Source organism: Pempheris klunzingeri, chromosome 20, assembly GCF_042242105.1.
Source record: "Pempheris klunzingeri isolate RE-2024b chromosome 20, fPemKlu1.hap1, whole genome shotgun sequence".
Taxonomy (NCBI): Eukaryota; Metazoa; Chordata; class Actinopteri; order Acropomatiformes; family Pempheridae; genus Pempheris; species Pempheris klunzingeri.
In genome coordinates this window covers 20,777,941-20,804,508 of record NC_092031.1, presented here as the reverse complement: position 1 = coordinate 20,804,508, position 26,568 = coordinate 20,777,941, and the positions used below count along the sequence as shown (strand labels likewise).

Below are 26,568 nucleotides of genomic sequence, written 5' to 3'. Positions count from 1 at the left end.
CATCACCACATGTCATATTTTGGGGCATGTTACTAAACCTCCATTCCAAACTTTATTTTTTCACTTGGAGAGGCTGGTCTCACCTCTTTGTTTCATTTCGATCATGCCCCTGCTGAGATTGGGACAGTTGCTTCAAAGGTGTCAGACTAGCAATCCAACTGAGAAGATGTTTTACTATGCCCTTTTGATTTATGTGACTTTCACCGAGTCTTTGTGGTGCAAAAAGGCACAGAGTAACTTTATTCCAACTACAGAGAAATGACCAGAATTTACCTGGTACTTGGGTGCTAACGTTTTCTTATTGAACAGACGATCAAAGGGTTACATCACCTCTCTCATCCTAATTGAAAATTACTTCAGACCAGGCCAAGCTAATCTGAGTTAAGTAGTTACATGAGCCATTATTATTCAGATTTATCAGTGGGATGTTGGGGTCAATGTGACTGCAGCTATTGTCTTTGTGCATGATATCTTTCTATCTGCATTTGGAGGGTTGGCAAGTCAAACCTTTTGCATTGGTCTTGTGCTAATTTGAATTTGAGTTGAATTTGGAGAAACCACTTGCAATATTAGGTGTGTTGAGCTATTTAGACTGTTCTTGTTTGAGTTTTTATTGGAACACAGCTGAAAGTTTGTCAAATTTGCCAGTACACATAATTTGCAATGGGGGTTGAGTAATTTTGAGTGCAACTGTATGTCAGGATGCTGCTTTTGGATTACAGCTCTGTTTTTAACACTATTGTCCCCAGCGGGCTGGTAAGGAAACTGCAGTACCTTGGTCTCCGTAACCAACTGTGTCTGTGTGTGGATTACGGATTTCCTTAGCAACCATCCACAGACAGTGAGACTCGGCCCTTACATCTCCCTGAGCCTGACCCTCAGCACAGGAGCTCAGCAAGGTTGTGTGCTCAGCCCTTTCCTCTATTCTCTCACCTCACAAATACAATATAATCATAAAATTTGCAGATGGCACAATAGTGGTGGGACTTATCTTGAATGGCAATGAGATGACCTACAGAGAAGGTCTGCAAATTAACAGACTGGTGTGCAGAGAACAACCGTTGTTCGACATCAAAAAGACAGACGGAGCTCCTCATAGACTTCAGAGGGAGGAGCACCTGCCACTCACAATAGGAGAGGAGGATGTGGAGACGGTGCCCAGTTTTAAATTCTTGGAAACCCATATCAGTGAGGACCTCAAGTAGACTGTATGCGGCGGCTGTGGCTCAGAGGTAGAGTGGGTCATCCCTCAATCAATGGTTCGATCCCCGGCTATGACTCAACATTGGGCTGATCTTGGGCAAGACACTGAACCCCAACTTGCGTAAATGTGTGTGTGGAAGAATAGTCTCCTCCAACTTCGATTCCTCCTGAATGAACAATGGGTGAATGAGGATGTGATGTGAAAGCACTTTGAGTAGTTGAAATGACCAGAAAGGCGCTGTACAAACCATTTACTGTGAACTCTGGTGAACGGGGACTATACTTCTTTATCTCTGATAAACTACTGGAGTCTTTCTATCACTGGAGAGCATCTTGACATACTGCATCACAGCCTGGAATAGGAGCTGTCCAGCAGCACACAGGGAGGCCCTCCAGAGGGAGGTCAACACAGCACAAACAATCAATAGACTCCCCCTACCCCCCTGGAAGACATCTACAGGTCTTGCTGCCACAGCAGAGCCTGCAGGATTGTCAAAGACAGCACTCACCCCTCTCACCATCAGTTTACACTGCTGCCCTCTGGAAGATGCTACAGGGCCCTGAAATGCCGCACCTCTAGGCTATGGAACAGTTTTTACCTCACAGCCATTCATGAACTGAACTCTCACCCTTTAACCCCCCTCCCTCACCCCTCTCCACCACACGTTTAAATTGTATCAATAAGGACTGCAATAACTGCATATGCACTTTTGATTTGATCCCTTTTTTACAGCACTTAATTTAACATATTTTTACAGATTTTAACAGTTACCCTATTTATTCTATGTATATGAGAGTGTTTGAATAGAGCAAATGGAAACAGTTATTTTATGAGAGACAACAAACTTAACAACAACGAACGGACGCTGCATTATTTAAGCATTACTGCTGATCGATCTAGTAGTCTCTTCTAGATATCTGTTAATGATTTGATGATTTTGTCAACGAAGGTGTTCTGTTTTTTAAAGATATGTACCTGTCTAAATGAATGGAGTCATCTAATCATCAGCTTCCACTATAGGGAAATGGCTGTCTGTATTGTTCAGTGTTGGTTTTAACCCAGATTTGATGGAGACCTACTGTATACATGCAAATAGATTGCAGTGCTTGGATGTGTTTTCTTAGTACAGTTGGATGATGTAACTAATGTCAGTGAGAGTGAAATTCCTGTCTGCTGAGCTAGTAACATATTCACACACAGCTTTAACACACCAGCTCACAGGTTCAGACGCAGCAAGCTGTGGCTGTGCTTTGAGCTTCCTTTCACTTTGTTTCTGCCTCTCTTTGTCTGTTTCACAGTCCGCCTCTGTTGTTTCTCTGCTCTTACTGATCTTCAGGTCCACTTCTTTGTTGCATGAAGCAGTTGGACTGGTAGAGGTAAATGACTTGTCAGCTTCCCTCTGCTCAACATGTATGATTTTACCTCTAACTCGAGTATTCTATGGATGAAACAAGACCTCAGCTGCACACTTTGCACTTTGTGTCCCCTTCAGAAAAATGTTAAGAGGAATGCTAAATCAGAGATCACTGCACACAGAGCCCTGCATATCCATATGAGCTAGGAGCAGCAAACAATCCTTCATCTTTTCATCATCATTCAACCAAAACACATTCATGACACAAATGTATTATTTGGAGCACACCCTCCTCACATATGTGAAGGATTTCATGTATCCATGAAATGTGACTTAAGCTACAGCATGCCCCGCCAAAGGGTTACTCCAGGTCATGACAAAGTTGGCTCCTAAAATTCACTGCAGCCCTTTTAATGTGTGTGTGTGTGTGTGTGTGTGCACATGTGGGTGCATGCTAACAGACATGTCTTTCAGGGCAAGTGTCTTGTTGAACAGTAAATCTATAGATTTATAGATTGACTTCACTCTATGTCAGACAAATGGCTTTCCATGCAGTGTGGATCTGTTTGAGTTGAGCAGACTTATCTAATGGTCTGTGCTGTTACTGCTTAAACCTCAGAAAGCAGCAGGAACTGATGGTTTATATTTACTTATTTGTATGAATGAGTGAATACAGATACACTGTTGAAGTTGTGAAACGCAGTTTCATCTGAAATGTTAAACTTTAAGCCGATTATATAATTTCCCCCACAATTCATGCATAGTACTTAATAATGTACACTGTGTTGTATATTGTGAATGTTAATTCATGACCGGTCAATCTCACACAAGCGATGCCCAGCCAGTTACAGCAACAATATGCAACAATGAAAGTGACAGATCAACACAGAAGAACTGAACAATTGTTGATGTCATTTCTGCAAGCTAACGGTAATTAATGTAGTTACAAATTTGCATGTTTGCTTTTTCATAATTTAATGTAAATCAACTCTACTGATGCAATAGTGCTGTAGCATTATAACACAACAGTGAATCTAACAGGTAATCATGGAGGAAGTGTTGATATTGTATCAATAAAAGAACAGTATTCCTCAGTAGTCATTTATGCCCTAGTTATCATCATTTTGTGCATGCAGAACATTTGATAACTAATAATGATACTGTTGTATTTCCCATGGCCACAACTGTCTCCATGATGTAAATTCTACCGATGTCCATGCAGACAAACGTGTGTGCGTGTGCGCAGACACCCAAATGTAGTATAAACAGAACCATTTATGTGTCTGTCGTCCCTCTGTGTTCTGGAGTATATGGAGGTCTGACTCATGCGACTCACAATTAGGGTAACAACTGCACTAGATGTGCTAACACAATGTGATTTTAGATTTGTTGTCAATAAAGATTAGAACAGACAACCACAGCAAGCCCATTCTAAATCATAGATACATGAAACTAAAATAAAGACAACAATGCAAGGAAAAAAATTAAAGTAACAGAGAAATAAGCCAAGAAATTATAATTAAAAATAAGATCATAAATGATTAGGAAAAAAGAATAATAATAAGAAGAATAAAAAGGATAACCACTCAGAGATTACTGTTGTGGGTTTCAACAAGGTGTATCACTCCAGGAGAAAACATCAGGCCGTCTGTGAGGAAGCTGAAGCTTGGACCATCACTGGATCTTCCAACAGGACAATGATCCCAAACACACCTCACAGTCCACCAAGGCTTGGCTTCAGAAAAAGTCCTGGAAGATACTAGAGTAGCCATTATTGTTGCCTGACTTGAATCCCACAGAAAATCTCTGGTGGGATTAGAAGAAGGAGGTTGCAGCACACAAACCCAAGAATATTAGAGAGCTGGAGGCTGTTGTCTATGAGGAATGGGCTCAGATTCCTCAGGAACGCTGTCAGAACCTGGTGTCTGGCTGTGCATCACATTCGCAGCAGGTAATGACAGCAGAAAGGTGCTCTACTAAGGACAAAAGATGCTTGCCAAGAAGGGGTTGAATAGATTTGAGACTGCAGTAGTCATTAAAAGTGGCAGATTGTGAGAAATCACCTGTAATATTAGTTGTGTTGAGCTATTTCAATTGTTCTTGTTCTATACACCTAATTTGCAATGAGTGTTGAATCATTTTGTGTGCAATTGTACTTCTATTCAGAGGTCTGATCACAGTTAGTCTATCGCTATTTTGCTGACGCATAACAAAGTAAGTGCTTGTAGATGTAAACATAGAATTTAATTGGATTGGCCCATGGATAGGCATCATTGTCACTGATTCCAGATCCAGTCTATATTTGGCTGATATCGATAACAGTTTAGATATCTGTGCATCCCTAGTCTGTACCAAAAATCGTGGTCAAAGAATGGGACATTGGCAATGGGACATTTTACAAACTGATGATTTAAATGCATAATTGAGAAAATAAGCTGCTGATGACAATGACAACAATTATAGCCCCTTTTGCACTGTGGCAATATTTCACTCATTAGTTCTTCTCAAAGTTCTTTGGGGGAAAAAAGGCCAAACCAACATTAGCAATATTTACTCATTCATCTGAATGAAACTTGTTGGCTGGTGGGGTGTAGCACATACCACTGGTCAGTCTCCACTGCTGCTCAGCTCTGCATTCATGCTCAGTCTAACAGGTTTAGCATTACCAGTGTGCACAGTGGCTGTAAAGAGCTGATGTCAGGTGTTTCTTTTTTCTCTTCTCGTTTAATGGAAGGCAGTTATTCACAGACGGGGCCAGTAAATGTCTGCTATTGCCTCAGAAAGGTAAAATGGCTGCTGTATATTTCACTTAAGTCGTATCTTTATGTCCTCTCTGTTGATGAGATGAAGGGGAGAGGGGAGAGAAAGAGGGGAAAATGCTGTTAGAGACAGAATGAAGGGGGTATGAAGTGGAAGATGAAAGGGAGAGGTAAAAGAGAGACAGAAGCAGTCCAGTAGATTGAAACGTATAAATTAGACGTCCGCTCCATCTCACTGGCACTGTGTTTCACTCTCTCCTTTACATTTATCATTCCCATGAGCCTCTTTGTGTATGCGAGTGTGGAGGGAGTTCACTATGAGGTCACCAATTAACTAGTCTGGCAGTGGTGCAGAGAGAGAGAGAGAGAGAGTGTGTGTGTGTAATCCTGAGAGTTTGTGCTTGAGAGACAGGTGAATGTGTGTGTTTGTGTTCTGTGTCCCTCTCTCTTGTTCTCCCTCTTTCAAACACACACACACACACACACACACTGACATTTCATTAGGTAGTGTCAGTGTGTGTTCAGTCATGCAGCAGTGGCTGGGTCTGGCTTATACTCGGCCTGCCATTTGACTGTCTGCCCGCCTGCCACCCTCTACCGCTGGCTTTGATATGGAAATCCAAACGGAAGAGCCTGGAAAGCCCTTAAAGGGGGACAGAGGGAGCGAGAGAGCAGGGAGGACAGCAGAAAGCATAAAAGTGAATATCCTAAACCCAATTTTTCCCTTCACCACTACTGGCCTGAGAGGGAAAGAGGTGAGGATAAAAGGACAAAGAAGAAACAAAGAAAAGAGGATAATACAGTGCAAGCCTCAGATTCTGTAACTATGAGGTCTAATGAAGCAGTAAAGTGAGCTAAATCCAGTTATTTACGTCCTTAAGTATTGACCATAATGTTCGCCTGGTAGATAAATTCAGAACAGGGTCAGTAGAACAATAGGCATTGAATCAGCTTCAGGAAATGTAGTCAGATCTCTGTTTTCTTTTCTCTGCTTCCTTCATTTTTTCTCAGCTTTAAATAGCTCTGCTCAATCAAAATTCGCTTTTACAGACAAAGATTAGAATATTAAGATGGTTTGCAATTAGAATTTTCGTACCACAATTAATGACAGGTGACACGACTGGCAGTGAAGAAGATACTTGATGGTGACACTGTTTCCAAATGACCTCAAATCTTGTTTTCTTCGCTGCAAACTGGCCGATAAGATATATCTGCAACACTTTGATATTGGTATGTACTGTACTGTGCTAAAGTCAGGTGGGAAGAAATGCTGTAAAGTAAGAATTCTTTCAAAAATGTAATTGTTTAGTTTTATCATTTTAGAGTGCCAAGTGAGCGAACAGAAGAAAAATCTAAATCAATATTAGCTGTGACCTCCCTTTGCCTTCAAAACACCATCAATTCTTTCAGGTACACTTGCACACAGTTTGAAGGAACTCGGCAGGTAGGTTGTTCCAAACATCTTGGAGAAATAACCACAGAAATACAGGTATTTCTCAGTATTGAGGACACCATTGATCCTGACCAAATCATTTGCAGAAATGTAGTTCCAAACCTGCAAAGAACCTCCATGTTTCACTGTTGCCTGCAGACACTCAGTATTGTACTGCTCTACAGCCCTACGGTGAACAACCTGCCTTCTGCTACAGCCACATTTTTCACATATTGAATTATCAGTCCAGAGCACCATTTTTCTACACCCCAGTTGTAATGTTTTTGTTCATAATTGAGTCGCTTGGCCATGTTTCCACATCGAAGGTCTGGCTTTTTGGCCACAATTCTCCCGTGAAGGTGTACCTGGGTCCCATTGGTTTCTGCTAGTTTCCTCGACCGATCGCTGCGTCTACGCTCCTCAACGTTGTCCGTTTCTTTGTGCTTCTTCAGAAGAGCTTGAACATCTTGAAACCCCAGTCTGCTCTGAAATGTTTGCCTGGGGGAGACCTTGCTGATGCAGTAGAACCACCTTGTGTCTTGTTGCTGTGCTCAGTCTGATCATGATGACCTGAGACATCAAACTGTCTTCACAGCTTCACCTTGGTAGCAGAGTTTGGCGGTTCCTCACCTACAGCTGTTTCTGTTTCAGTTAGTGACTGTGTGTAAACCTACATATGAAATTAATGATTATGAGCACCTGTTTGGTATAATGGGAGGTCACACCAAATATTGATTTGATTTAGATTTTTCTTCTGTTCGCTCACTTTGCATATTGTAAAATGTTTAAACAATTACATTATATATTTCTGAAAACATTCTTACTTTACAGCATTTCTTGACGCCTGCCTAAGACTTGTGCACAGTACAGTATATATGAGCCTGGTTGATTTATTGGTCTAGCTCCATTGTTCAGTGTTGTTTCTGTCTGTGTTAGGTGCGGTGGATGATGTACTGGATTGTGTTTGCCCTCTACACAGTGGTGGAGACCATCACTGACCTAACACTGGCATGGTGAGTTGCACACAAATACACACACTTATGGTCATATCCCATCCATTTAAAACTCGTTGTCTTACCAGTCCTCATATACACAGTGTCTTGGTGATAGCCTGATTCTGTCACTAGTGGTAATTCCTTTGCTGATGCATTTCCCCACTAATTTGTATTTCCCCTTGAGTTGAACCGAACCGTAACCTTAACTTCAACCACTCAGCTGTGACAAACTGTCTCCTAGTCTGCATTGATCTAGTCAAACCCAAAAACACTGGTAGTGCGGCAGAATGCCATTCGTTGTGAATTGAACCTCAAAGAACAAGACGCCTACCTCTACTCAAAGATTTAAAAGGTGCCCAAACACAAGAGTGGCACACTTATTTGGTGCCCTGAAGCGGTATTCGACTACATCATAGTTTTTTGGATTGCTCCACTGTGCACATTATGATCCTGTTTTTAATTATTGAGAAATAAGATTTTCTTGTCCAGATTTTGTGTTTTAACTCAGTACTTCTTTTTACTTCTTTCTTTCTTCTTTCTTTTAATAAACCAGATGTTGAAGCCAAATGATAAATGCTGCATTCCTGTTATGATGTGATGTCACATCTCCTAGATCAATCACAATCGGCAGCACTGCTGGCAAAAGATAGTAATGACTATGGTTGCATTTTGTTTCAAGTGTTCCTGTTGTGGAAAATAACTAATACTTCAGCCCTGCGTGTGTGCATACAGGTTTCCTCTGTACTATGAGCTGAAGGTAGCCATTGTGATCTGGCTGCTGTCCCCCTACACCAGAGGAGCGAGTCTCATTTACAGGAAGTGTCTGCACCCTCTGCTGTCCTCCAGAGAGAGGGTAAATCATCCATCCATTCATCCGTGTCTACCTCTGTATACATGGATTATTTGTTGCTGAGGAAATAATAATTACATTACTTTTAATCCATTAAACTGTCAACTAGAAACGTGTTCTTTATTGTTTCCCTGTAGGAAATAGATGAGTATATTGTGCAGGCCAAAGAGAGGAGCTATGAGACCATGGTCAACTTTGGCAAACAGGGACTGAGCATCGCAGCCACTGCTGCTGTCACTGCAGCTGTCAAGGCAAGTGTCTCTAATTTATACCAACACTTAATATTGTGTTTTGTATTCTATTCACAGCTTTAAATGTGCTCCTTTCTATGTGTCGTTGTCATTATTAATGTACTGTCTTTATGGAAAGTTCGCAGTAGCATGGCTATGGCAGGTAGTACTTTGTGTCTCACTCTTGTCATTATTGGATGAATTATCACAACATTTCGCATGAATCCCATTGCTTCCTGTTCCCTCTCCTTAACATCTTCGGTTTGACTGAGGAGGATAAACATTTCATATCATTTTTCTCTTTGTTTTGTCTGTAAGACACTGAAAGCTTGAGTTCCCTTTGCTCAGATACAATAGTGCCCTCTACCTTTTCAATGCGGTAAAGCAATCCAGCAGATTGTTTTGCCAAAGTCAACCTGTTGGTGCAGAATGTACTCACATGGCTTGCTCAGGCAGCTAAATCACACTAAAGAGAACACACACAGAAATTGTGTTATTTGTGTTAATGGTCTGTAAATGAATGCGTGACAGTATATAAGGCTGCACCCATGCAAAGGCATCCACTGTGAGGCTGTCTCTGAAGAACCTCGGCTACCCCTCACTGTAGAGTCAGTTTAAATTACGTGTATGTGTGAACTGGTTTCATCAGCATTGTGTGAATACCTGCGTGCACCAGATAATCCCTGCTGATCTCCTGTGTAAGGCTCCACTGCACTGAGGTAATCCCATGCAGTGAATCTACTACTAAATAGAAAGTCAAGATATCAGATCCATATTCACAGTAGAAGCAGATTAAGCTGGATATAAAATACTGGATTGTTGAGTCGTTGCTTTTATTATATGTTGAACTGAATGAAAGCAATCGAGATGCAAAAATAGATAGAAGCTTTAGAGAGAAAAGCATGTAAATGCGAATGGTTATTTGGAGTTGGGTTGTGTAGGCGCTGAGCAGAATATGAGAAGAAGCTCAATGTGCTGGGCACTAGCATTAGCACAAAGCACATATATAAACACAAAGGAGATGCGGATCAGAAGGATCAGTGTCATGGGTGTGACTATGTGAACTAAGAAACTGCTGGCTGTGCCTCCAACTTCACTGTAGTGAGTGTGTGTCTTTGTAGTGACAACAGTGGGACTAAAAACTCTCCTGTCTCTACTTACATTAAACATGCCGTTGATCATGCTTCAAAGCTATGTCTCTCTCTCACTCTCCAGCATTCCAACCTCACGTTCACTCTCTCTCTTTCTCCCTCACATACACACTGTGCATGTCTCTCCTTATTTGTCTTTCTTCTACCTGAACACATTTCTCTCTTCTTTGCTCTCCCTCTGTGTTTTATCGTCATTGTTTTAGGCTGTTGTGCTACTTTAGATCCTTTAAAAGCTTTTCCTGTTTTTAGTTGGAATTTGATAAAACCTTGGCGAGTAAAATAAAACCAGCTGCATTGTACATAAAATCCATCTGTCTGAACCTGCCTGACGGAACAAGCAAAGCTCAGCTTTGCACACAGCTCAGAGAGCACTTTGAACAGTTTCAGCAGAGACTGGATCCGTGCTGTGGTTTACAAATGCACCTCAGCATTTAGATGTGTACCCAGCCTTATATTAAGTGGTTTTATAGAGTAAGAAACTCCCGAGACACACACATTTCAAGCTGCTATATGCACCATCCTTTATTATGCATGCAGCATACATGCATATTGATGTGCATGTAGCCTGAGGCAAATTTAAATTGCATCTGTAAAACCTCTACAGGTGTGAAGAAGTGGACTGCTTTTCTGAATATTTCTTTTCTTACTGCTGTCTTCAGTTGCTGTTGATGCTCTGCTCCCTGGTCTAATCCTTATCACATTCTTTCTTATTCTTATTCACGTAAGGAGGGTGCACTATTCAAACAATAAGCCGTGGTAGGCTTTGACAAATGGTCAGCAGTCGTAATATGCAGTGCATGCAAATATCCCTTGAGATTTTCACTGTAAGTCTAACTCGCTATACCAGCAACACACCAGTGAGCAGTGCCTACTCACAACATCAAGATTGTAATTTGCTCCACCTTTATATGGAACATTGTGTTTTTTTTCCAGTCTGACTGAGCAGGATGATTCTGTTAATTGGTTTTCTGCAGCTGTATATTTACTGATCAATAAAATATATCAGCTGGGCTCGCATACTCGGATGTTTCCCACTCCCTCTCTGAATACTACTGATGCTTAAATACACACATTTCATCATCTATGCACAGATGGATAAATAAAACAAACAGAACATATAAATGAATAGTGTGAACATGTTATATTAAGAGGCTGATGTAAATCTGTGTCACTTCTGATGGACGTCTAGTTCTAGTATCTAACTACCATTTGCACTGGTTTTAGAGAGACTCTTGGTCAGGATGATGCTGTGATGCCCCACTTGCTCATTAGCTAACCCTCTTGTGACTCTGTTTCTGTCTCTGTCTCTGTCTCTCTCTCTCTCTCTCTGTACTGACATCCCTCTCTCCAGGGTTTCTGTGCCTCAGCAGGCTACTCTGGGAGGTAAAAAGCAGTCAGTGTAAGCAGCATGGACAGAACGTTCCCTTTCCATTTCATACTTGCATTATTTTCCCATGACACCATGTTCCCCATCTTTAGATTTTCAAACATTTCTGTTCTTTTACCAGACCTGGTAGCTGAAAATACATCTTGGTGTTTATGTCCATCTCGTTCGTAGTATCAGTATTTGCAAATACATTTAACTCAATATTGACAACCCCATTTTTTCTTCATTTATATCCTTTAATATTTGGAAGATTTTTTTTTTTACCAATGCATAAACCTTTCATTTCATTGTAACACTCAGCATATCCCTGTTTCTTTTTTTTACTTGCTTCTGCTCCTCAGTTAGTTTCTTTATCCTGTTGCTGTTGCTCATTGTGTGAGCTGTTTCCATGATGATGTCTTCATCATTGTAGAATTTAGTTTTCTTGTCAGTAAATTCCCTAATGATCATTTTTCTGTGCTTCAAATATATATATCTGCATTCGGCAACTACGTCTTTGCCTTTAAAGCTCTAGACGGGCCTCTCTCCCCACTGCACGTCTGTGAATGACGACAGAGCAGCTTGAAAGTATTAGAAAACTGACCCGCCTGATAAACTGCCAGCTAGGAGACAAAATCACAGTTGCCCTTGTCACTACCAATCCATCTGCTTACCACAGTAATTCTGCCCCGCACTCGTTACATTTTAGTCAGTTGTTTGTAGCATGTAAGCAGCAGAGTAAGCTGTAAGATAAGAGCCTATAAATTAGAAGAGTCTTATTGAATTAAGCGAGTATCACGCACCTTAACAGTACCACACAAGTCGAGTTTTTTTTTTTTTTACTCCAACAAATATCCCCAAACTCTGAAAGGTTTGAAGTGCTTTTTGCTGGTAATGTAATATTAACTGTGTGTGCGTCTGTGTGTGTGTGTGTGTGTGTGTGTGTGTGTGTGTGTGTGTGTGTGTCTCTCACAGGGTCAAGGTGCCATCACAGAGAAGCTGCGTAGCCTGAGTATGCATGACCTCACACAGATAAGCCAGCAGGATGACAGTGGAGGCAACCAGCTCTACCAGTACAGTTCTCACTCAGCCAACCCTGCCATCAGGAGATCTCAGAGCAGTGACGCTGCCGACGAAGCTGGTACACACACACACACACACACACACACACACACACACACACACACACACACACACAAGCTCGACGCAGATTTTTTTTCTGCAATGTAAAAGTACCAGATGTATGAAATATTGGACAGTTTCTAGAGCTTTCAACCACATCTCACTGACTTTCTCAGTGGATGGGATTTACTCAATTGTCATGTTTGTTTTAAGACAACGGAGAGTAATCCACGAGAAAGACTGTGACATGCAGCTGACAGCTTTCCTGGAAGAAGGTGATGCGTGAACAGCTCAAGAGCCTGCAGTACTGTCAAAACTCAGACCATCTTTGGCATTACTCAGGCCCAGAGTGTCCCATCAGCATGCTTCATATGGAACACTGACTCTCTCCTCTCCGTATTCATACACAAACATCTGCCCCGCGGACATGCATGCATTGTCAGAACACATGGAATATTTGCAAATGAATGGCTCCCTGCCAAGCTATTGTACTCACAAAACATTGATGGAGATTGCCTCCAAAATGATGCAGAAGAGGAACGCCACTGATGACGAGGTCATGACATGCATACCTGAGTGTTCCTCTGATGGGATACAGATTGTACCACAGTCTGGGTGAAATTAATTTCACACTAACTTGTACAGTTGCACTTGGTGTACACGTGGAGTGGGGAAAAAAGTGGAAATTCCTACATTTTTAGGCACACTCAGGACTGCCACTTTGAAATCAACCAAAACATCTTTCCTAACAGATGTTATTATCATTCCAACACTGCAGTCGTCAAATAGCCCTCAAGTATTATTTTGGTCCTGTGTCTTTTCTTTGTTCGCTTCCTTTCTATCCCTCTCTCTTAGCTAGCTTGCTTGACGAGAACTGCAGGCTGGCTGGCATGTCAATGAAGGTGTGCATGTGTGAGAGAGTGAGAGATGACTTCCCAGCAGACAGAGGGGATGAGATGAGGTTGGGTGGTATGCTGGTGGAATGTCAAACACACACACACTTTCTCTGTGTCCCTTCTGTCTATCTCTCTCTTTCTCTCTCAAACACACACACACACACACACACACACACACAGCCAGTCAGTGAGGCGTGCAGAGGGAGAGTAGAGGGTGGGAGTGAGGGAGAAGGAGGGGAGGACAGATGAATTTATAGGAGGAGAGTGGAGATGTAAGGGATGGATGTAGAAGGAGTGAATTGGAAGAAGAGATGGATGGATGGATGGATGGATGGATGATAGATGTAAGAGAGGAAGGCCGGTAGACAACATTAGCATACTCAGAGAGGAAAGACTGCATTATGTATTCTGCTCAGCAAGCCAGCAGAGAGACAGAAAGATGAAGGGTGAACACATCTCTCTTCCTTTGCCTCTCTTCTTCTCTTTAACTGCTCTCTTTCAAATGCAGATGGCTTTGACATGACATCACGCACCCTCTGGTGGCCATACTGGAGATCCCCAACTCTTTGGCAACAATGGTTTTCTGCAGATGATTGTTTGTTTAGTCTTCCATTTTTTCCCAGTTAAGAAAATGTTGAATCTGAATCAAGAGTCCAGGGACAGGGGCTGTGGGGATTTGTATGGTCGATAAAATTGGCATTTTGTGTTGATTTTTGGAGAAACCACCTGTAATATTAGTTGTGTTGAGCTATTTCACTTGTTCTTGTTTGCGTAGTTCAGTGAACACAGAAGACGTAAAATACCACACGCTACCTAAATGCCTGTCTGAATAGATGAGTTAATGGCTGCCTTTTCAAGAGTCCACAGAGTCCAAAGACCTCAAGTGTAACGAAAGACCTCAAAACTTATTCCAAAAGTTTGAGCTGCTTGCCAAAGCACAATCATCCAGAGTCTTAAAACGTGTTTGAGGTACACTTAGTAAGCCTGTGTAGAAGACCTAAAAGCTTGGCTTGTGGTGTGGGGGACTATGACACACTGTGTAGCCTGGCCTTTCTGGGCTCTAAATATGAATTCTAAAGTGAACCTTTAGCGGACACAAAGAGGTTAAAATAGGTGTTAAATGTCAACATCGTTGGATCGTGGTAAGAGTTTTGCAGCAGTGTTTGTAAACGGTATAAGGAAGATTTATTAAGGCAGATAAAAAAGAGAGTAACAGTAGTCCAAAAGTGATGAGATGAGAAAAGAATGAATTACTAGCTCAGTTTGGCTTTGTTTCTTAGGTAATAGAAACATAATCAAGTCAGCATCCCAGTGTGATCCTCATAACTCAAGGATTGACTGCATCACATCAAGATAACGCAGACTAGATTGAACGGATGAAGATTAGGCTCCAAGGTTCTACCTGATGGCTGAGTGAAGGTTATTAGGAGCAATGGTCAATACACTCTGATCTGTATTTAACTGCAGATGTTCCATAGTTTCTGTTTGCACTTTAACAGCTGTTCAGTGCAGTATGTTAATGAAGCTCACCAGGTTTAAAAGAAAAATACAAGTGGATGTCATCACTGCACAGAAGACTAAAGCAGATAACCTGTCACACTGGCAGCATGTATATGGAGAATAAAATGTGTCCCAAAACCGTGGGTGACACCAGTCTGAGAAACCAGATTCCAGTTTCCAGCCTTTCAACAGCTCTCTCTAACATTTTGGAAAAGAAAGGGATTTTAGAAACAGGCTTGTAATTCTCCAGCAGACAGGGGTCCAAGTTTGACTTCTGTAACAAAGTTTGAACTGTAGCCTGCTTGAAAAGAACGGGGGACACGGCAACAAAACAATCTAGTGGGCTATCAGGGCTGCAGTGACATGAATGGACGTCAATGGAGTCCAAGAAGAATGGATTTAAGGATCCACTACTAAGTAGATTTAATGATGTTTGCACTAATATTTATTACTTCATCTAAACATTACTTAAGAAAGATATTGCAGTCATTGTCAGAGAAAATTGCTAAGTTGGGAGCACTTGGAGCGACAATGTAGCTGACAGTATCAAGCCGATTTTTAGGATTTCTCATGCCTGAGGATATTAGATTAGAGAAATAAGAAGACCTCTCAGCCCTCAGCGTGTCATTAATGGTACCCATAAGTTCTCTGAGATGCAGCCTGGGTACTTCTGCCTCTCTGGGAGCTTTTCAGCTTTCCACAGTCGCTCACTTGTTGGGCATTAGCACCTCAAACGCAAGATTGTTTTGTTTATCCACAGGGATGGATTTTTGGAGGGGGTGTTGATAAGAGGAGCTACTTTGTCCAGCACCAATGAGCAGTGTTTGTTGAGGTGCTTAACCGTAGACACTTACCTCCAGTAGATCAATGTAGCTCAGCAATGTACAATTGTGGACAGGGGCAGCCGAAAAAAAGTATTTTAGCCCAAAAAACAATGTCATTATCCAGGACAAGAAAACACAGTAGACTGTGGTTCTTTCTAGGGGGACATGGAAGGAGTCCAAAACCCTGGTTGGATAAACTGCTCCAGGTCTTTGCTTTTGGCTGAGCTAGACAGGGCATTGTTATAAAGATCATTGCAATAAAGCCTCTATCTCTCTACATGACAGGAAATTGGAGAATTTTACAGCAGAATAGTGTGGTGATAGCTGGAATGACTTTTCTTTCCCACAGTCCAGACAGAGGAGTTTGTTCTGAAAAAAAATGAAATTCCACCCTGGAACAGTGCTGTAACATTTTATTCCTGTGCAAAGGATTTGTCTGGGGACAATCACATCCTGGCTGCTAGACAAGGGTATTTTATTTTCAACTGCAAGGCTGAGCACTGTCTAAGTAGCAGGACTGACTTCTTTCATGGCTACTAACCTCAAAACTACTGCTCTGGAGTGTTTTTGTGTCTATGTGACTAAGGCTGATTACCATCTAAACAAGACATACAGGATTCAGATGGTATTTTTGCTCTGGTGTTGGAAAGTGGATCCTGTGAAGCTGGCCCCTGTCTAATCCCACCCTGTTTCCTCTGAGAGGGCAAAGGTTGCTTCCAGCTCTGGGTAGTGGGAGGTTTACTCTTATAGACTCCAGATGCAACGGTAAGAGCAGCAGCAGCAGCAGGAAGCAGAACAAATAGAAATCACAGCGCAGCTGCTTTAGAAAACACTAATGGACGCTAAAGCTGCCAGGGCAGAAGCTGTTCTCTAGAAGCTGTGTATCAGTGAACATCGGCTTACTAGTTGGCTTGTTTTTTTTTTTCTTGTGAGAAGAGGAAAGCTACATTTGACACATGAAATGTGATGTTATTAACATTATCATCAATTTTAGCTAAATTGTGCATGTTCTGGTCACATTTAAACATGTTGATCCTCACCACCATGTGAAACAGCTTGTGCAAGATACAATGAGGGGAGACAAAGGGAGCCAAACAGGGAGGCTGCCCTGTGTCTGCTGAGTGTCTGCTGACCTCTGCTGGACTAGCTGCCTGTCTCCTTCAGCTCTCTACGCCTCAACACAAAGCAACACGGGCTTGGAATCCAAATCTGTAATCTACAGCCACAAGCAATCTTCAGGGTTCATTCATTGCGACCGGAGTTGAAACGGAAAGTGTTGCCATGATTTGGCATCCTGTAAGCACTTCGTCTCAAGTGAAAATCCAGAAAATATAGTTTCACTGTCACTATTTTGTCTTTATTTCAAGCAGTGAGAGCTCACTGTTTGTGTTTTTCATTCATTCTACGTTTGAGGTTAAACATTTTCCAAGTTCCGTTCCATTCAAATTGCTAACACTGCATCCCAGATAATGAGCTGTTAATAGCTCTGCTATTCACATTCCCAGTTCAAATGAAATCCAGGTGTCTACAGGTTCATGAGCAGGGACATGGAACAGGTGCTGCTCAGTTCACCTCTTCCCTCATATCAGAGGATTTCCATGAAGTTCAGAACTGCTCATGGAATTTGCTTCATTAAAGGACAACGTTATGGAAATGATATGTTTCTTTATTGAAACCAACAATGTGTTAGCACTTCTTTCTGACTGTATGGAAACAGCTCACAAAAATATACAGTTGCACCCCCCCCTGCAAATGAGCTGTATTGGCGACATTTACAAACTTTCAACTGTGTTCAATGAACAGCTCAAACAAGAACTGTTTAAATAGCTCAACACAATTAATATAACAAGTGGTTTCTCCAAAATCAGCGCTTCTCACCCGTCTCAAAATGATTCTACACTCTGAATAGAACCCCTCGTAAGAGCACTCATTTACAAATCAGGTGTCTCAAACACACCTGATGCAACTAATCAAGGGCCTCATTGGTTACATCAGGTGTGCTTGAGATAGAAAACATCAAATACCTGGACTGGCTACAGGTTTGTTCACAGTGACTTGGCACAAGACTTGGTGGAAGCTGGTGAGCAAGATGGATTCAATCAAGTATCAGGAAATCCAGGAGAAAACATCAGGCTATCTGAGGGAAGCTTGGGATCATTGTCCTGTTGGAAGGTCCATTGATGTCCAAGCTTCAGCTTCCTCTCAAAGTCCACCAAGGCTCAGCTTCAGAAAAAGTCCTGGAAGATACTAGAGGGATCGTCACAGTCGCCTGACTTGAATCCCACAGAAAATCTCTGGTGAGATTTGAAGAAGGAGGTTGCAGCACACAAACCCAAGAATACTAGAGAGCTGGAGGCTGGAGGCTTGAATAGTTTTGAGACTACAGTAGTCATTAAAGGTGGCAGATTGTGTTGAATTTGGAGAAACCACCTGTGATATTAGTTGTGCTGAGCTATTTAAATTGTTTTAAGTTCATTGAACGCAGCTGAAAGCTTGGAAGTTTTGCCAGTACACCTACTTTGCAGGGGGGTTAAATGATTTAGAGTGCAGCTATAGCTTACTTTAAGAGAAACTCAACGATGTGCTAAAGCAGTTGGTCACTGTAGTTTTGAAAAAATGATGTTCAAGCAAGAGGAAATGGTGCATTTGTTGTGGACTGATTTTATTGGCAGACTGATGCACATTTGGTGCTTTAGTGAGAATTTCTGGCAGCAGATATTAGATTAGATTTAGATAACAATTATCACATTTGGATTCAAATGTTAGAGAAAATGCCTCACATACCTTACAATACAGAGTGACTTTCAGGGTAACTAATGTTTAACTTAAAACTGAATCAGGTCTGTGGTGTGTGTGTTTTTCAGACTACTTTTATGACCAGGAGGAGCGGACCGATGAAGAGACTGAGCCGACCTTGTCTGAGGACGAGGCCGTTACTCAGAAAGGACTGAGGCGATCGCAGAGTGTCAAGATCACACGATCCAGAGTCCGCAAAGATGTATGTGCTCTGTTCCATGCTGGTGACAAAGTGCTTCCCTTTTCCTTTTTAGAGCCCAAAACAGAGAAATATTCAGACGATAGAGGTCAAAAGGCCAACTGGGCCAGTCAAAGAGAGGAGCTCCAGGACATGAATACTCTGAAATCATTCTGTGCCTGTTGTTCTGTCCCCAGGCTCGTTATGGATCCCTGAGGATTAAAGGCAAGAAGAGACCAGCGCTGAGCTCTGTCAACTATGGGATGTAAAGATACTGCTGACGTACACTCACAAACCCACATACTTGCATACGCACAGTGGAGCAGTCTGCTGACTGCTGGATGGTGTTGTCAGCCTATATTTCAGCTCTTCACTCTGCTGAACTCTTTTGCCTCTCTTGATGAGCTTTGCTCACATATTTATTGCCTGTTTCATCCTAAACCAGAAAGCATATGCTCCGAACGTTGTTTTTTAATGGGGTGATGGTGTACATGTTGGTGTGTTTGTTTTTTGCGTGGATTTGTGTGTTTCATCTGTTGCCCAGTCTATTTTGATCATAGGTTTTAGATGTGATGTTATGTTTAGTCTTTGTGTTTATCAAGTTTTGTGGTACCACTTTCTAATAAGGCCTCCTCTATAGAGTCAAGCTGTCATCGAACTGTTATTATTGCTTTATAGCACTAGTCCAGTAATAAGGACCAGTGTTTGTCCTCCTCCAACAACTTGTTGTCTTTTTAGAGCCTGAAAAAAGGCTGCATGGTTTCAATATATAACAACTCATCAACATTAACAACCTAGAACTAGATTATTAGAAGGTGAGACCCTTCCTCTTATAAAAGCTGCATTGACTAACATCTTGGCCACTTGGGAGCAGCACGAGCTTTAAATGGACCTTGTGACTACCGACAGACTCCCCATGTCACTCATGGATCCACTGTTGATGGAGAAATATGAATTAATGCAGCTTTAAAGTGGAAATGCACAACTTTTGAAAGACGGAATAACCCATTCTTCCTCTTGTAAATGAAGAGTTGAACCCATGAGCAATACCACTCTTGTTCTGTTGAGTACACTCAGGGGTCTTGGCCTAAGCGTCTGGCTAATGTTGGCAAACTTTAGATGGATGTGGCTGTGGGGCTGTGGGGCTCTATCCCCTTTCTCTCTCTCTTTTTTTACTTTTCATGTGAACAAATGGCAACACCATGAATGTCTTCCAGGAGAGTCGCTGTCTGAAAATGTGCACCATCATCCCCATGCGTAAAGGAAACCATACTGACTTCTTGTATTGTATCACACTGACACGGTGTTTTGAGGCCCACCACTTTACATTAGCAACTAGCTCACAGTGGAATGTTGAGTGTCCAACTTTATCAGCTTTAAAGACTTGCTAACATTTTTAACTGCAAAAACATGATACCTAACCAAAGAGATTTTTAACAACTCAGCAGTCCCAAAGCTTTTATACTTGAGACTTAGAAGTGCCCTAGAAAACCAGCTTCAACACCCATTACCAAGTTACCTCACTGAAATGTACCAGTTTTGCTTCTGCTGCCTTTCAGGTATTTTATCAATGAGGAGCGTGCCCCTAGCTGAACCTCTGAGTGGTTTCTGTTCACTTCAGTCCAGCTGAATATACCGATACAGATGATGATTATTTACTCCAGGGGCACACGTGTAGGTTCAGCCATACGCAACATTCCCTGAGGCGGCGGTGACTCTGTGAGTGCCCCGGGTCATAGCAGGACACCAGCGGTTCTAACATGAACATTCGAACCTTCCTGAGCGAAAACGCACCTGGACACCAGCGGATGAAGTTCCTGTGTGAGAGAGTCTGCCTGTAAAAAGGCCCAGACCTCCCACTCTGAAGAGTTCCTGTTTTCCTGTGTTTTGCTGATGAATTTCTATACGCCCGTGTCCTCATCACACCCGGGTCGTATATTTCTAGCTGTGTTTCTTAGTGAAGATTAGCTTTTTAAATTGTATTTTCTGTGTGTGTGTGTTACGTTTGGATCAAATGGAGGTTTTTTTTGTATTGTAACCACCCATTTTTGCACATATACTTCCTCCCAATCCTCTTTACCAATGCTGTCGTTTGTCATCTCATTTTATAATGTACTTTGCTGTGGGAGGATGCAGCACACCGTTAACACTAGTGGCCTCTTGTGACATCTTAAAGTTTGGCTGGTTTCTTCTACAGTGGCTGTTCTGGAGATGGAGGTAGAGAAATGTCAGCAGTCAGTTTCTATGGTTTCAGACTCAGAAGGGACTCGTACTGCCCCACATGTCAGCGACAGGCGAAAAGTTGGAGGTAAAGTGGAAGTGTTTTTTTTTTTTTTTTCCCAGGATGACGATGCATCCTTCCGCAGGGCAGAAGGCACTGAGTGGTTGTGTGAGGATGAAGATGATGTGAATGATGTGCTACAGTATATCTCCTATGGTCACCAGACCCAGTTAAACAACGATGGGAGGTTTTGAAGTGATGTGTAATTACAAATTCTGCTTCATGTGTTCTACCATTAACCCATGACAGTGAGTCGTATACGGGGGACCTTTGTTTGGCCTGAGCACGTTCCAACATGGTGGAAATGGACCCTGCTGTGTATAATCAGCTGATCAGAGCTCTGAGTGACCACGGCCACTCTCACCGTGCTGGCATGGTAGGAGGAGCTAACATCTTACCGTGGCTGTTCACGCTCTGGTATTCCTCCTGGCAGTATTTCAAAGTCCGTGACCAAAATGTAAAATGTTGTTTGGGCATTTTTAGTGAAAAGCAGTTAAAGCTGCGTCACAATAGAAGCTTCCTTGTGTGTGTGGAAGACGTTTGATGTGAGGAAGCAGCACTAGAATATCAGTTAACAACCAGCCAAACTTTCTCATGTCATGATGTCGGTTTAAAGCTCACCACTGACTAATGATACCAAAGCTTCATGTACCAGAGCTTGGGGTCGGGGGGGTTTGATCTGTGTGGGGAAAGTGACCTTTTGCGTGGATTGCTGAACTGTGAATGCAGTTACAATAAAGGCTGTCCGGTTACAGTAAGGGCAACAAATAAAGTTTGTCTGCGGCCTGTTTTTATCCTCCACGCCTTCATTTAGATTCAACGCCCAGCCGAAGTAACTCTGACTTAACCGGCCTCACACCCCCACCCATCGGTCAGCGAGGTGCAGCCTCGTTAACCAAAGTGATTATTCACAGGAGCAGCTAAAGGTGCTACCGGCATTTCTATCTAATATTTACTCATTATTGTTCTGTAAATTCTAATGTGTTTGGACGAAGTATTTTGGAGGGAAATGTACACATGCAGATACAAAGCACACACACTCCAAGCTTTTTTATTAGTTATGATCATCTATGTGTCACCAAACAGATCGATCCCCTTCATCTTTGTTCATATGAGATTTGCCTGCACATTTTGATTTCAGCATCACACACTCATGACACACACACTGTGGGAATCATACAACTGAATAATATATTAGCATATTAGAAACATAGGACATGTTCTCTTCAAGTGACTGGCACAAGGCTTCTCCAATGTGATGACATTAAGGAGCCTGGAACGTTTCTCTCTGTGTGAGCTGTCATGGCTGCGTCCGTGCTAGCAGTTAGCTCTGGTAGCCACGGGTTCGTGGCGTGGCTGTTCGTCTGAGGTTGTTTTCCAAAAAGTGTCCCTGTGGGTCGTGCTTCATCAATAATCTCTTAGAGAGACCTTTATTAATTCAGCTGACCCTGCTTACATAGAATGATACCTGTACCCGGGTTAGTTTGTGTTTCATCAATTTCTACGTTTACACATAACCATGGGCTGTATAATATTCCAGCAGAGGAATCATACACAGTTTCTCTGGGGGCCATGGCCTGTGTCTGATTCAGATCAACACAGACTGGCTCTGTGTGTTAGCAAGTGACCATCCAAAGGTTTTCTTCCTGCCTTTCTTCCTTTTCTTCACTGAATCCACCTTGCAGTTGAATAAAACCTACACACAACTCCGATACAACTGACAAGAACACACTCAAGAGCCAAAGAAAGAATCAAAGAAAAGAAACCAAAGACTAAAAGTAGAGTAAATAGAATAAGCTCCACAGCAGCACCCTCACAACGACATGTTCATTCCGCCCAGCAATGCAAAACGTGGAATGAGTAACATGAAATGTTGCTTCTTCTTACAGATCTGAACTGTAAGTGAGTTTGTGCTGTGGGTTGTCTTGGGAAAGGTTAATCACAACAGGATCCATCCTCTGGGGACACCGTCAAGACGTCTCATTCCAGACCGGAAGTGAGGTATAAAAAGTAAACTTCAAACATGTTACATCCATATAACTATAACAGGATTTAACTAAAGATTCACCACTATTGTCCTCTGTATCACAGTTCAGGATGGCCCCAGCAGTCCTTATGGAGCTCTGTCCCTACACAGATAAAAAGCTTCCCTGTTTCAGCCTAATGCTTTTCCACACTTCTTTGCCCACTGCTCTGGCCATCACTGTCATAGCATGGATGAGCTGCATGAACTGTTCACTAAAATCTTAAATCTTATCCCCTGCTAAGGAAATTGCAGGACTGCTGGACTTGTGCCTGTGATTCCTGAAAGCAAACATATTGTGCGCGTCAGACGGTGGACCGCTTCTGCCTCACTAACCGTACATTTCCAAGGGCTTGGTTTCTGTACCAATGAGACACCGAGACCAAGGGTACACCTCAGCTTCTACCTTTATAAGGCAAAACATGATCTCATTAATGAGCTAGTTATCTGTAGACTACAAACTATTTACTGCATCGCATTGTAAAACAAGCAAATACATTTAATGTGTACTTTCATTCAAATTTGCAAAAAGCGGCTCCAGAACATTGAGCTCCCTTCACAGGCTGGGGGGCAGACTGGAGACAGTAGATCCATCAGTGCTGACGACACAGGAGCGTACAAGGATTGGTTTTTGACAATTACTCTGCCGGTGTGACATTTATGATTTTGTTTGTCTAATGGAGGAATTCATCTTCACACTGGTGGTCGATGGAAAAACTCCTGGACTGATGCAAATAGAAACGTGGACCAGATTCATCAAACACAGGACTGCACGGTCAGACATTCTAATGAGCTTTATTTCCCCACTCTACTTTGTGACAAGTGGGGCGGAGGTCGAACCTCAATACCGTTGGTGGCAACCAAAGTGTGTCTGCTTGTGTTTAAGAATTAAATTAAAAAGAAATGAAAGAAAAGTTCTTTTCTTAAAAAGTAAGAGGACCTCATCGCATGAAATGTCGAGCTGCACTCGGCCCCACTGATAAAGTAAAACCCTTGAGGAAAACACTGAGTACTTTTAATATTTGGGCAATGAAATGATTTTATTATTCTTCCATGATTCCAATAGATACCAGCATGAAATACTGCCTGGGAGCCGAAACAGCACTGTTGTTACAGCAGGTAGGTAAAGGTATCTGGACTGGACGCCAAGCGAAGCCCTCATCAACTCTTAACACGTGGAGACCACAACTCTCACAAACGGTAGACCATCAGTCACTTGGAACAAAAACACACAGTCTTCCAAAGGTTTTAACGCCAAATCACATCAAACAAGTGTTCATCTGAAGAGAGAGAGAGCTACAGGGCTGCATGAGGACAGAGAACGTCACCTTTTCCCTCAGTCCTAAAACCAGACATGAGCTCGTCACATCTTCACCGTCTCGTGGCTGCTACTTGGAGGTTCCCTTCACAATGACTGGCAGCCTGTGGGACCTCCAGTGTTTAAGTAGTCTGTATGTGAGGAGGTGCCAACAGCTCACCATGGGTGTTGCTGCCTGTACTAATAACCCACCGACCGGCGGGACCAGCTGGCAGCAGTGACCGTGGTTCTGCTGCTGTGAGGCCGCAGTAGAAACACACGGTCATGACCGGCCACGGTGCGTTAACAGCAGGCTGGGGGGGGGCACATTGACATGGCGTTAGACGGGACATGTGAATGTGTCACAGATGTGGGTGCAGACTTCTGTTGGGAGACAGAACAGAGTGGCGCTCTGAAGAGCTGAGATGACTTTAGAACTGGTGTTTTCAGAAAAACTACTGCTTCTATCCATCTGAAGATCCAAAGCTGGGACAGCAGCAGCCTCAGCACAGGAAGTTGTCCAAAGGCACACGTTGGGTTTGTTGAGGAGATGCAGAGTTTTGGAGGGTTGTTGGAGCTGTTTGGGCTAGTTTGACTCACGCTAGCCGGCCAGCCGGCAGTTTAAGCTTTCGTGTTGTAGAGAGAGGTGACTGCCTTTTGCTGTGTAAGGTGTGTGTGTCTCCGTGGTAATGCTGCATTCACGTCCTGTGAGAATGATAATCAGAACAACGCGTACAAATTCAGTCCATGAAGGTAGATTTCTGTAACTTGGAAGCTCCTCGTTTACCTTCACATTTAGCACACATCGCCCAAGTATGTTAAACATCCCACAGCAAATCAAACACCATCATGTCGACGACAGCACGACCTCATGTCCTGCCACAGCTTTCAACAGCTGCCATCACAATGATGGAACTCTTTCACTCAAATAGCAACACTTATTTTCTACAATTTTCTTTCTTGTGTCAGCATCACCATCATTACTGCTAGTTAAAGCTAAACACTACTGTTGAAATTACAGATGTTTAGCACGGCTCGTGAATGCAGCATAACATCCTGTATTATTATTATTATATATTATTGTTCCAGTAAGGAAATACGCTGCTCTGTGTCCATGAGTTTGTACAAATGCCTTCAAGTGTGTAACAGTAAGTGCCACATGCATTCAGACTGCGAGCAACATGGTCACAAAGTCCTTTTCTGCTTTTAACCTTCATTGAACCGATGCTGACCGTGTCCATTCAAACGTTTCCAGTTGTTACAGATGAAATGCTTATTTATTGAAGTCACAGCTGCAGTAATGAAGCGTTTTTCATGTTAACGCCCAGTAAATGGTCTAATGGGGGTAATGGACCCTATGGGCTCTATGGCTCAGTCTTTACCGATGACACAACCTGCCTCGTACCAAACACAAGAGAACTTAAGGGCCAGACAGGAGCTGGGGGAAGCCCAAGAACACATGGAGCCAGAAACATGACTCCAAAGATGCTCTGTGTCTGCTGGATGTGTTCGTCGTCGACCACTCGCTAACATGCACCCAGCGTAGCCACTTCTCTCACGGCTCTTTGGCTCCCCGGTGAACAGAAACAACACGGAACAACACCAGCGTTTTTGCATGTTTAAGTACGTTCAACTTCATTCCTGCTGACTAACTTCCAAAATCTGACCGTGCTTCTCATTTCTCAGTCATCACCAAAAGGTTCCCAAACCTGACTTTGCGCAGCATGCCTGACATTCCATGGTGATGCAGTTCAGATCAGGGTGCCTCCACAGCTGATTGCCACGTGCTGGGACGCAAGCAGGACTACAACTTTCTATTATTTTCATCGATCAATAACGGCATGCGTCTTATTTCAATAACTGTGTTTATGTTTTGTTCTTTCCCTCAGGACGCTCTCTGGGACATCTGGCTGTAGGGCAGCAGATGAACACTAACTCTGGTATATTTACAGCAACGTGCATTAATACGCGCCGGCTCCATTAAGTAAATGAATAAATAATCATGCAGGAAAATAATAACGATGCCTCAATCACTTGTTTTGTCCAACCAACAGTCTAAACTATTCACTTTAACACAGAAGCAGAAAATCGCTGGAACCAATGATTGTCTGACATTTTCGTGGGAAAATGGAACAAAATAAATCAGTGATCAAAACAATTCATTTTCCGTGAATCAATGAATTGTTTAAGCTCCACAAACAGGATGAAACACAGTGAGCAGATAGATGGAGATGATCTGTGGTCAAAGGGTTCAAACATGCAGAAACACTGGTATTCCCTCATTCCTGAGGCCAACCTCCACGTCTGGCA

At 42.5% G+C, this 26,568-nt stretch overlaps 1 protein-coding gene across 3 annotated transcripts in view; it reads left to right on the top strand.

Moving 5' to 3' along the window:
• The window catches only part of reep3b (receptor accessory protein 3b), a 73,571-nt gene that overhangs the window by 13,729 nt on the left and 33,274 nt on the right, over positions 1–26,568 (top strand). Inside the window, exons 3-9 of one of the 3 annotated variants that reach the window (XR_011585766.1) lie at positions 7,686–7,762; positions 8,477–8,597; positions 8,732–8,845; positions 12,317–12,482; positions 18,548–18,681; positions 18,855–20,965; positions 21,188–21,710. Coding sequence is in view for 1 of the 3 variants with exons in the window: in XM_070852508.1 (XP_070708609.1) it covers positions 7,686–7,762; positions 8,477–8,597; positions 8,732–8,845; positions 12,317–12,482; positions 18,548–18,681; positions 18,855–18,926 (684 nt within the window). In the remaining 2 variants the exon portion in view is untranslated. Of the gene's footprint in view, positions 1–7,685; positions 7,763–8,476; positions 8,598–8,731; positions 8,846–12,316; positions 12,483–18,547; positions 18,682–18,854; positions 21,711–26,568 lie in introns of those variants that run through there. The other 2 variants (XR_011585767.1, XM_070852508.1) reach the window with 2 other exon arrangements.